General features: G+C 40.9%; 1 protein-coding gene across 4 annotated transcripts in view; it reads left to right on the top strand.

Moving 5' to 3' along the window:
- Positions 1 to 12,513, top strand: part of LOC121184155 (tight junction protein ZO-2-like) — a 63,094-nt gene that overhangs the window by 32,109 nt on the left and 18,472 nt on the right. For all 4 annotated transcript variants that reach the window (XM_041041616.1, XM_041041615.1, XM_041041613.1 and 1 more), the window contains exons 5-12: positions 585 to 1,101; positions 2,572 to 2,675; positions 3,412 to 3,565; positions 8,230 to 8,335; positions 9,223 to 9,341; positions 9,549 to 9,612; positions 11,219 to 11,369; positions 11,527 to 11,635. In XM_041041616.1, coding sequence (XP_040897550.1) covers positions 585 to 1,101; positions 2,572 to 2,675; positions 3,412 to 3,565; positions 8,230 to 8,335; positions 9,223 to 9,341; positions 9,549 to 9,612; positions 11,219 to 11,369; positions 11,527 to 11,635 — 1,324 coding nt within the window. The remainder of the gene's footprint in view (positions 1 to 584; positions 1,102 to 2,571; positions 2,676 to 3,411; positions 3,566 to 8,229; positions 8,336 to 9,222; positions 9,342 to 9,548; positions 9,613 to 11,218; positions 11,370 to 11,526; positions 11,636 to 12,513) is intronic.

Genomic DNA, 12,513 nt, shown 5'->3' with positions numbered 1-12,513 from the left:
TACTGTCCTGGTGTCTGGACTTCAGTGAGACATACAATGATTTTAAGTTGTATTTTTTTTTTAATGTTTTCACATGCTGTTCACAGAACATCTCATGTGTCCCTTCAAATACATATGTATGGAAATGACTGGGGCAAATTACTAGTTCTAAGTAGTAACCAAATTTTGCGCAATTACTGGATTTTTGTCTGTTATTTTAATGTTTTTTCCTGTTTTGTAAGTTCATTACAGAAAATGTAACGCTACATTAACGCTTGAAGAACCTTCATTTTTAATGTCTGTTTGCTGCAGGGGTTGGATTTACTTAACTTCAAAAATAAACAAAATACTACTTTGCCCAGGGCTACCCAAATCTTTGCACATAACTGTAACTGTAACTGTAAACGGAAGAAACAGGATTCTAAGTTTAAAGTTTCTTCTAGTTTTAATTTATCTATCTGTGATTTCCCAGCCAATCAGACTACTAAAGTATGAGAGGGAGTTTCAGGCTCACTGTGTCTTGTATTATTATTGTAACAAACAGGCAATTTTATATAATTGGTATGGATGTTCAATGACGTTCAATAACATTTTTTTCTTGTCAGATGGTGAAGAGACCTCGTAAGGTGGCAGTTCACTCCCTGAAGCAGCCTCCTTCCCCAAGTGGAGAGAGTTGGGAATACACCCCCTCTAGCCACTACTATGATGCTGACAATGACGGTTGGTACCGTGACGAAGGACGGGACCACACCTCTGACAGCAAAGGATACCTAGACCCCGAGTACAGGGGAGGGCAGGACTACAACCAGAGAGGAAGGAGCCGTGGAAGGAGTCAGGAGAGAACCTCACCCAGCCCGGACAGATCCAGGAGGGATGGTAGCTTGGAAAGAGGTTTGGACACCAACACTAACCGTCTGAGGTACCACAGCCGAGGACGCAGCCCCGGGGACAACTACCGCATGGATGACAAGTACAAGCGAGGAGAAGGAGGAGGTAAAGGAGGGAGGTATAGGAGCAGGGACCAGCTTAATGACACCCCGCCATCTCCAGAACCTTCCAGAGAGCTGGAGCCACTAGAGAAGCCTGTCAACGTCCTGCTGGTGAAGAACAGACCCAACGAAGGTAAAACACATTAGCTATCATCTGTGGCTGCCTGTTTTACCTTAGATCTGCGTAACTGGGAGCCAGTTGAGTAGTAGCTGCTCCAGGATGGGGGCTTGTCTTTAGAAGGCTTCTGTTTTTGATGTGAGTAGTTTGGTGGGAATAGTTGGGGGAATGACGATGGAGAAAATCAGTAAGGTAGGGGGGAGCAAGGTTATTTAGGGCTTTGTACGTGATGCGGAGGAGTTTGTATTGGATGCGATATTGGACAGGGAGGCAGTGGACCTGTTTGAGGATGGGGGTGATGTGGTCTCCGGAGCGAGTGTGGGTGAGCAGCCGGGCAGCTGAGTTCTGTCCGTAGAGAATGCTATTGCAGTAGTCAAGTCTGGAGGTTATGAAGGCATGGATGAGTATTTCTGCAGCGGAGTGAGAGAGGGAGGGACAAAGACGGGTGATGTTGCGTAGGTGGAAGAAGGATGTCCTGGTGATGTTACTGATGTGGGGTTTGAAGGTGAGGGTGGGGGTCCATTGTAATGCCGAGGTTTCATACTGAGGGGGAGGGGGTGACATTGTGACCATCGGTGAGGAGGGAGAAGTCCTGGGCAGAGGGGAGGAGAGCTTTGGGTCTGATGATGATGAGTTCTGTTTTATTGCTGTAGAGTTTTAGAAAGTTGTTGTCCATCCATTTTTTTATCGGTTAGACAGTTTGTGATTGTGGAGAGGATGACTGAGTGATGAATTTGGTGGAGATGTGAGTTCCATCTTAGTAGTAACTAAACTACATTTAAATACGTAGCTGCTACAAAATCCTGCTTCTCTAACTGCATTTAATTTGGTTGAACAATATAGAAGCTGTAGAAAAGAAAAACTTGACTGCAAAATGTATCTAATATCAAATGATTTAATATACAATAGCTAGATTTAGTAGTATGTAAAATTGAAATGAACTTGTAGAGCATCTTTTGCTAACAGTTTACGTGTCATCTGTATGTCCTGAAGCAAATGCTTTGGGCTGAAATGTGGTGTACAGATGGTCTCTGGTCCCAACATTAACTGGCTGATGTGTCCGTGTGTGCTGCTGAAAAATCTGGCATCCAGGTGTTCAAATCATATGCCAGTGCTTCTCAAACTGGGGGGCAGGCCCCACTGGGGGTCATGGAGACACTGAAGGGGGGATGACTGGGGAAAAATATGGAGTGAAACTAAGTTGCATGAAAGATTCCCGTTGGGAAAATAAACCGTTTGCTGATGAGAACGTTCTGACCTTTACTCTGACCTAAAATTGGATCCTTTTATTAGGTACTTCCGATGTCATTGTTAGTGATTGATAAAAAATGTGGGGTGGGGGAGGGTTAACTTCTTATGCGATCATATGCTGGCCAGCAGTGCATTCAGGTCCTATATTGTCAAAACATTCCTGCCTAAAACGTCCTCAGTCAGTTCCAGTAGGGCTCTGGAGTAACTGTAGTGTGTTTCTGTTTGTTTTTGTAGAGTATGGTCTTCGTCTGGGGAGTCAGATCTTTATTAAACAGATGACCAGCACAGGCCTGGCTGCGAAGGATGGGAACCTGCAGGAGGGAGACATCATTCTCAAGGTGCACACATTTACTCACAGTGCAGCCATGCAATCACATCCGTCACAGATAAGTCATCCAGCACAGCATTCAACCTATGATCCTCAGACCCTCTGAGGGCTCCTAAATTAGCTGTGAGGAATTAGGACACAGTTAAAGGAATGCCAAATGTATCTTTGTTATGGTGATGTTGGTAAGCAATGTTTTTTCTTTCTCTTCTCAATTTTTGGCTTTCTTTTCTTGTAAAATAAAAGGTGCTGTCACACCTTTGTGGCATCAAAAACCCTTTCAAATGAAAGAATCTGAAGAACAATTCATGTCCACACTAGAAACAGAGAGTAATTTACATAATAGTTACATATTTAATAATAAGATATGAGTACTAGAATAGTTGGTTATAATACTAACATTAAAATGCTTTTTGTCAGGCTAATATTGAACATCTGATTTTGTTATTTGATTCTAGTGTTAAACTAAAAAAAAAACTTACACCACATACAAAAATATTTTTGCTGGAACAAACAAATGATCTTGAAATGATGTCTCATTTCTCACTGTTCTGAGAAACATGTTGAGTATCCACGAATAAATGCAAGTGATAACATCACACTTTTATCTACATTTTCAAATTTTACACAAATAAGAATAGCCTCTCCAAGATCAAGATTTTCCTGGCCAAGACAACAACTATGCAATACATAAAATTCAGATAACTCACGTATTGTGTTTGTATCTGTGTGTTTGTGTGCATGCACAGATCAATGGGACAGTAACAGAGAACCTCTCTCTCCATGATGCTGGGAAGCTGATAGAGAAGTCCAGAGGGAAGTTGCAGCTGGTGGTCCAGAGAGACCGTCGCCAGATCCTCGTCCGCATCCCCCCCCTCGCCGACTCTGACTCTGATAATGACGGTTAGTCACTGAATGCATGGCCTAACCAACAGAGAGTTAGTGTTAGACTGCAGGGAAGTTTGTAGTGGTTATCATGCTGAGTAGAGAGGACTGCTGTGTCCAGTGTCTCCCACAGGTCTGAAATATACCTGTTATGGGACTCTGGATGGGCATCAAACACATGACAAAGAACAAATGGTCTACTGGTGACACTTACCATAGTATTTAATTTCAAAACCTGAAAGAAATCAGAGGATCAAAAATGTTTCTTAAAATTTAATTAAATATGTGTGATATCTAATAAAATGCCTCATATTACTTACAGTATCCCTGGACTACTGCATGTTGATCTTAGCCCACTTAACTAACTAAAGCCTGTCTAAGGTTTGTTGTGGCTAAGATTTATCATAGACTTGTAGCAGTTTTTGTTACTCCATCAAACTCTGATGTAGGTACAGGTCAGGGTGAAGACCTTGAAGTCCATCAAACACAAAAAATCGTATCTCTTATGAGCCTACTTTTCAGAATATTTCCTTGTGATTGATTTAAGGTTAAACCCTTTCACATTCTCAGTCAGTTTCCTGGCCAAAACTCCCTCCTCAATGCTGATTTGACAGTTACTGTTACTAAACCAACCACCATAGCATCAAAAAAAATGTTTTCCCGGAGTCATCAGAAGTGGTAGAGCTGCAGCCCTGTGGAGACCTGATGTTAAAGTGCAAGTGGCATGGAGTGTTACTGATTTGAACCACTAGCTTCATGTCCTGCAACAAGCTGAGAACTCAGAAACATGTTGACAATAAATGAAGAATAGAAACACTGAGCTTTCATTTAAAACACAGTATAATGAATGGAAGGATTTATCATTAGTGTCCACTGATATTATTTCAGCAGTTTCCTAGAGAAATACAGTTGTCTCTAATCCGTTTGCGCATACAATGTAGAAAAGTTTGGCATTCACGTAGTTAAAAATAACATCTGAAACTAAGTGGTCTTGAGTTTCAACTTGCAGCTGCTCAGTTGCTATGTATCAAAAAGAGAGAGAGGTCACCAGCAGGTCAGGATTGGACCTTCCTGTGGAATGAAATGTTTTAGAAAAAAAAAAAAAAATCCACCAACCCCTTGTCTTGAAATCTGACTACCAGAGGTATCATATTGATTTGAAAGTGTTCATCTTGACAAGCAGACGCGATCCCTGTAATCGCTCAAAAGCGCAATTTTTGTCTGTTTTCTCTTCCAGATAATATGTCCTACTTTTAGATGAAGGACCACCCGAGACACAGACTGTGTAACACTCTGTTGCCTTTCTCTAAGCTGTAAAACAGCTATGACAAACCCGACTAAGATGTCAAGCTCTCACACGTTTTGCACTTCTCTTTATACTGCTCTAAATCTTTTAACTTTTTAATACATGATTCATTTTCCTGAATAAATAAACATTTTAATCCATATGTACTACGAATTGTGTGATTCATTAAGTAAAGCAGTTGAATAATGCCAGTGGAAGACATCTGTAAGCTGCCTCCAGATGGATGTGCTTCATTTTTTTATGCCTGAATCATGATGTCGCAACAAAGGATGATGATTTATTTTTGTGAATACAGAATTTTGCATGACAAAGCGTGGCTCATAAAGTGGGTAAGATGTTTGTTGCATTTTCAATGTAATAACATATTAATGATTTGTCCTAACAGTGTAGCAACTCGCCGTTTGTCTGTCCAGGTGGTATATCTGAATCTATTTCTTGCTGCATTTCTTTTTCATACGAACATTCACATATCACGCTCACTCATCTCACTGCACTGTCAGGGTCACTAATTCAGTATTGCTGAAACCAGGATTTGGATCAGTTACTCCACCTCAGCATTCTAGATTAGATTGTCATGGCTTCATGTACGAGTATAACAGCTATTTGCCTTTCAAATACTTCCAATTACCAAAAAAACAAACAAACAAAAAACTTTCAAGGGTTCAACAGCAGCAAGTCTTCCCAGTTTCCAGTTTTCAGCTCAGGAGCCCAGCCCCTGGTTGTGCTGGTGTGATAATGTACTGCACAACAACTATACTGACAGTGAAATTTTCTTAATAATACAATACTATATAATACAGTCACATACAGTAGTATCACAGGGTTAAGATACAATCCAAAACCAGGTAGCTAAGTAACTGTGTAAACTAAACAAAGTTTGTGCATCTGTCACCTTTCAGGCACATGCTGTTGAAAACTCGGAGTAGTAGAGCAGCTGACTGTGTGTGCGTGTGTGTGTGCATGTGTGTGGGCTTATTTTTATTAAAACCAGGGTGCTGCTACATTGTAGGGTTCAACAGCTGTGTGGGAACCAAAATACTGGACCCCACATGTTTAAATGGCTGTTTGAGGCTTAAGGCTTGGTTCTATGTTTAAGGTTAGAATAAGGTTTAGGTTAGGGTACGGGGCTTAGGGAATGCATTATGTGAGTGATAGGTTACCAGAAATATAGCGTGCATGCGTGCGTGCATGCGTGTGTGTGTGGTGGGTTTGGAGTTAAGATGTGTTTGGGCTCAAGAGATGAAGAGTGCTTGTTCATGTGGAAATTACCTGAAATGAAAAAAAACAAAACAAAAAAAACCAAAAACAGGCCGTCTTTGAACCTTTTGATCTCAACTACACTACACAACAAAATCTGTCCACAGATAGACAGATCTCTTTGGTAGTTCCCACTACAGTAGGTGTCTCCAGGACCACATTTTGCCAAGATGATACAAACACACAGACTCACGAGGTGACGACAATACCAGCCACACAGCTTGTAATGAAATAGTACTTGTGGCATGTGCAAAAGCTTGGACGCCCATCTACTAACACTCAGACCTTCATTAACTTGTTAGGAATTGTCAGGCAGATGAAGCGTTGTCTTTAGGACTTATACTCTTCCATGTAGACTTTGTGAAACCATCAACCACCAAGGGTGAGAACTTGCACAGACATATAGTAAGTGAAGATCTCATGGATCCACAGATGGATATGCCAGGCCATCTCAGCATCCTTCTATAAGGCAGACAGAAAGACAGGACTGATTGGCTTTGTCTTTGTGATGGCTATGTTCACATCAACACACTGTCCGGATTTGGTGCTGTGACATAAATCTGAATGATGTTTTTTCTTCCGTATTTGAACAACGCCCATATCAGGTTTGACGCATTATCCTCACATTTCTTTTTTTTTCATGCTCTCGGTCTCTCTCGTCCTCTTTCCTTGTTTCTCTCTCTCACTCTCTTCCAGTTTGATGTCTCAGTCTCACTTTTCAAACTCCATCACCTCTGCATGCAAAATCTCTCTCTAACCTTAATCGAACTAATCTAGATCAAACTACTAGATGGTACGTGGTGAAACAGGGTTGTGCCAAACCCCCAACTAACCATTGTCATTTCCCTCTCTGACCTCTAATTGCTGGGAAATTAAAGGCACACGTGATCTTTTTAAAGACATGAGGGAATTCAACAACCCTGTTGACCAAATGACCAAATTGTTGGTTTGTTATGGTGTGGTGTATTCAGAGGAAGGTTTATTGCTATTTTTGTATTCACTCTCTTCAATGTGGGTTGTCCTCTCTCACCTCAGTCAGTCTCAATGTTTCTGGTTTCTTGAAGTGCAGGTGTCTGTCAATCCTTCCATCTACAGCCTCCCTCTCTCTCTCTCTTCAGAGCCACACTCTGATGGATAAAAGCAGCCAAATCAAAGACTCTGACGTCCACATTTACTTCAAATAAAAAAAAAGAAAAAAAAATCAGAGGGACTACATGAAAGCCAGGCTCTCCTCTGTGGAGAGCAGTTGTAGCTGTTTGTAAGAACTCTCCACCTGCTTGGATCTGGATTATGAGCAGTATGTATACTCCCATGAGGCCAGAGTTCATACCCTCATACTGGTATTCCAGATGTCGACACATGGGTCCTTAGAAAGCATTTTTTAAAATGTTTCTAAGCATGAATTCAGTATTTTTAGACTTACTGGATTAAAGTTTATGTCAGTAAGTTTGGACACCCCTGTACAAATGACTTGCACCACAGTTGTGCATTTACTGCAGTGCTTGATGTCCTTCTGTCCTTCTTCTTCTGCTTATATGGATCTGGGGTCATACTTTCATTCCCAGTCTCATTCTATTGGTCCCGATATTTGTATTCTGTAGTTACCCCTCTGAAACATATTTTTTATTATCTCTGGCCAAGGTCTTTCTTCTACAGGGTTTGTATTGCACACTCATGCACAAGGGATTCACAGGAAACAGTGCATACACCGTGTCCAAGACAAAAGCTGGTTCATGCTTTCACTTCATCTTTTATGCAAGTCAGTCATTTGAGTTCTGTACTATGTTGAACAAGATCAGTGGCCACAGTAATTAGGGAAGTAATTAGGGCAATGAATTCAGTGTGTTTGAGTAATGGCTGCTTTCATCTTGAGTCCTGAGCTGTTTCAGTCCAGTCAGAGTTTCACCCTCATAATTATGACAAACACCTCTAATATCGTCCACACTTTCCCATGTAGTAATAAGATGGTACCTGGGCTTCCTGTTCTTACTTACTTATGCTTACCATTATTACTTATGGTGCAGTTGGTGGTGGTTTCCTTGGTGGCACGCTGTCTGGGTGGTGGGATTTAGCTTGAAGAAGGTTTTGTTGTCTTACTGAGATATCTGTCTGTCTGCAGACATGTCAGAGATGGAGTCATACCATTCCTATTCTCCCCCAGAGGAGAGGAGGTCCCGCCAGTCTGACCTGTCCTCCCACTCTTCTAATGAACGAGACAACCCCAGGTAGGATGGATAGAATCTTGGATGAATGAGCTGAAAGCAAGAAAAGTCTCAAAACCTGACAGAACTGACTGACTTGGTTTGCTCATGTAGACTTGTGACTTGGATTGCATATAGTGCTCGTAAGGCAACTATGTCTCCTAGAAATTAACTTCATGAACTGCTAAATCATGTTGTGCTGGCAACATAATCATTGGCTGGATTATGTTCACTCCCTTTCCCTAACCTTAACCAAGTACTTGCCTACCTAAACAAAACCATAAAAAAGTTTAATAATGCTATAGTCACCAGTGAATTTGGCTTCATAGAAATGGTAATCCTGTTGCAGTTACATTTCCTTCAAAACATATAAAGATAAACTTAAAGGAGACAGGGTTGGTCAAGGACTGGGATATTGACATAAGACTTGTTATGACAAGACTTGACTGAAACGTGTCTTGATTGACCTGGAGACTCAAATTTGACTGTCCCCAAAAGACATCAAGACAGCTCTTATAAGCAGAAATTGAAGTTATCTAGTTAGTCTCTTTGTCTGAATGTGTGTGAGTTCTTACTGTAATCTTGTCCACCTGCTACAAGAACTAAAACATACTCAGGCTTTAATCAGTTGCACATTGTTGTCCCTTTTGAGCCTCTCATCCCTTGTGTACGTGTCTACCTATGGCTGTGTTGACAAATTTTTGATCAAAACCATTTTGGCCAGTCCTCTCACCTTCAAAGGGCAGTGTGGGTTAAGACTTGGTTTTATGATTCAGGTTAGAATTAGGTTTAGGTTTAGGCTAAGGTCAAGATTGGGATTAGGCATTTATGATGGTAAGGGATTAGGGAATGCATTATGTCAATCAGTGTCCTCAAAACTAGTAAGACCAACATGCTTGTGTGTGGAACAGGGAAGAACCCATGAGAACAGCCAAGATGTCAGCCATGGCCTCCCCATTCAGAGTACCTGAAGACCCTCATGCCTCAGCTGATGTGGACAAAGACACACCGGTCACAGAGGAGCCTTCAGGTTATCAGTCCATCACAGTCTATCATGGCTGAGACATTCCTCACATTAATACATACCAGACAGGTCTTCAGCATGACAAGCTATAAATGACTGTTTCATAATCGTACTATGTAAAAGAAAATTTGTTTTGCATTTACCTTTACTGAGGTAGCATGTGGGCAGCTGTGAGCACAGAAAATACACTCCTCCTGCTTTTCTTATCTACAGCTGCTGTAACAACCACGCCCAAGATTCTCCTCAGACCAAGTCCAGAAGATGAAAAAATATATGGGTAAGTTTTACTTTTTCTCTTTTCACAATTCCCCTCACTTTTCATTTACGGTGGCTTCTCTTTCCCTATTTACATTTTATTAATAAACTCCTGAAAGTGTGTGTTTATGAGACTAACATATTCAGTGAATTGTGGCCTACACATGTTCAAATCAAATTGCAGCAACACACCTGTGTGTAATTGACTTCATACATACATGATCTTTGCCTTCAATGTGATCCTTTCTGAAATAAATAAGAATAGAAATGTCACTTTGCAGCCTGTCCAGGGTGTACCCCCGCCTCTCACCCAATGTCAGCTGGGACTGGCCTGTACTAAAAAGTATTAGTACTAAAAATCTTATTTTCTTAAAGCAAACAAGGATAAAGGATCAAGGAACTTTATTGTCATACCAGGACATTTACATGTTATGGTACGAAATTAGTACTCAGGTCCCAGTTTAAGCCATTCAGAGCAAGACGTGAACAAGAATGAGATATAAACATAAGGGCAATAATATAAATATAAACATTAGAGTAGAAAATATAAACATATAAACATTAGACAAACAAATTATAATAATCAATGAAATTCTAAAAAGATTTGTCTGTAGCTTGAAATAAGAAAGAAATAAGCAGAATAATATAGTTAGAAAAATGGAAAATGAAACCTGATATTAGAAAGTACTTTAAACAAGTTAGTTTGCATTAAAATCTTGTATCTTCTGTTATGTGACATGAAACTCTTTCAGGTAATCCGTCAGCACAAAAAGATTAACAGCTGTGTTACATGACAATCATGTGGGGTCAAGTATGACTTTCTTCCTGAGGTTTCCTCTTTGTGGGTCTTAACTTTGCTGAGAAAACTGATCCTAGAAACACAAACTGTTTCAGCGTGGGTGTGGATTCATGGTGCCACTTGTTAGCTTTAGCTGGGCCTTCTTGGTAGTCAGTGTCTCCTTTCTTTGTTTCCACTTGCCTTTTGCAACCTGCTGGAGATTACCCTGACATCCTGTGTCCTGCAAGGAATCCATGTTTTGAGCAGTGTCCTCCCAGTCTGTGGTGTCAGAGTGGTATAGTTGGGAGAACCAGATCTGTTTGGGAAGGTGTAAGTCTAGCATGATACGATGGTGTATTAACTTTCCTGTCCCATGGTAGGCAACAGCCTATGTGTAGCTATGAGCAGCCCCTTCATGTCCTTTGTGCATTGCATTGTGGAACAGGAGGTTAGCAACACCACAGTCAAAAATCTTTTTTTGACTTTACTTACTTTCTTAGTGTGAATACTCTGGGGAATACTGTATACATACTTAAAATCTGCATAGAATTGGTGTGTTGTGAAGAACTGGGGCACAGCTAAAGTGGAGCAGGTGCTTACACTTTGCTGATACTTCACTGTCTCTTTTCCCTGCATAATTAAAGTTAAAGTTTACTCTGTAGTGATCAGTAAACTGAGATACCCATCATTTTGCACCATCACTGACAGGTGTTGTGTCATAATTTTCATAATTATGAAAAAATATATGATTTTTCATGATTTTTACATTATGTATGGAGAGTTTGCACATTCTCTTGGCACTCTCATGTTAGTAAACCTGGCCCATATTTCTGGTGGCTTTTTCCTGCAGGCCGAACACAGTGATGGTGAACTTCCAGAAGGGAGACAGTGTTGGGCTGAGGCTGGCAGGAGGAAATGATGTCGGCATCTTCATTGCTGGTGTTCAAGAGGGGAGTCCTGCTGAGGAAGAGGGCCTGCGCATTGGAGACCAGATCTTAAAGGTAGCCAGCCCAGACAGAGCTTATTTCATAACAACAAACAAACAAAACAAAGCTTAGATAATCCATGGTTCAAAGCACAGTATGAATGTGAGTTTAGTGTTACATATTATCTGGATAGCAAACCTGATTTATTGTGTCCTTTGTTTATGTTTTGAAGGTGAACAACGTTGATTTTCAAGGTGTAGTGAGAGAGGAAGCGGTGCTCTTTCTGTTGGAGATTCCTAAAGGGGAACTGGTCACTATCCTGGCCCAGAGCAAACCTGATGGTAAGACATATCCTCCAGAAACTCTGAAAGACACAGAAGCAAAGTCACGTAAAAAGTTACATTTCTCACATCAATAAAAGTTCAACATTGAATAATAATACAACTTTTCTTTATCAGTGAAAAGATTAGTCTGGCATTCTGTATATCAGCAGGATGATCCCTACTTGTTTTCAGCATCCTAGAAGATTTTCTCTTTGATCTCTTCAGTCCAAAATGTCCAGATTACACACAAAATCTCATACTCTAATTGAAGGATTGCTATAAAGTTTACTGAGTTTAAACTGAGTAATCTTTATGGCATTAGCAGATAGCAGAACACCATCCTTCAAGTGCAGCATATCTGCACATCACTGCCTGAGCCTGTTGCAGATGTGTTAGCAGTGATGGAATGACAGAATAATGGAAGGTGTTAATCAGAGCAGTTTTAAGTGGCTCAGTTGTAGGCTTACCAGCCACTTGTGGAATATCCCAGAACACAATGTACTCTCCCACAATGCTCTGCCAGCTGTCACACTCACACCTCAGCACCATTAGTCTCTCTCTAACTCTCTCTCTGATGTTTCCATGTAAGGATGGCAATACCAGCTTGGTCCCTCAAGGTTTTTAGGCCAGATCGGGCTAGTTTTGGTTCAGCCAACCGTGACACACGTGGACACATGCACCCACACAAATCTGCTCTAGAACACACTGAGCGAGAGTGAGCAACACAGAGTGTTAGCTAATGAGCACATTGGCCTCCTTGAGCTTGCGGCCTTTTTACTGAAAAAAACAAATGAAGCAAAACACATGACACAATGAAGCAAGATGCTGAACTGACATGGAAACTGTGTGACTCTTCACTGCCCAGCACTGTTAAGAAAACACCTAACATCAGAGAG

Source organism: Toxotes jaculatrix, chromosome 7, assembly GCF_017976425.1.
Source record: "Toxotes jaculatrix isolate fToxJac2 chromosome 7, fToxJac2.pri, whole genome shotgun sequence".
Taxonomy (NCBI): Eukaryota; Metazoa; Chordata; class Actinopteri; family Toxotidae; genus Toxotes; species Toxotes jaculatrix.
This window is presented reverse-complemented; position numbering and strand designations above follow the sequence as displayed.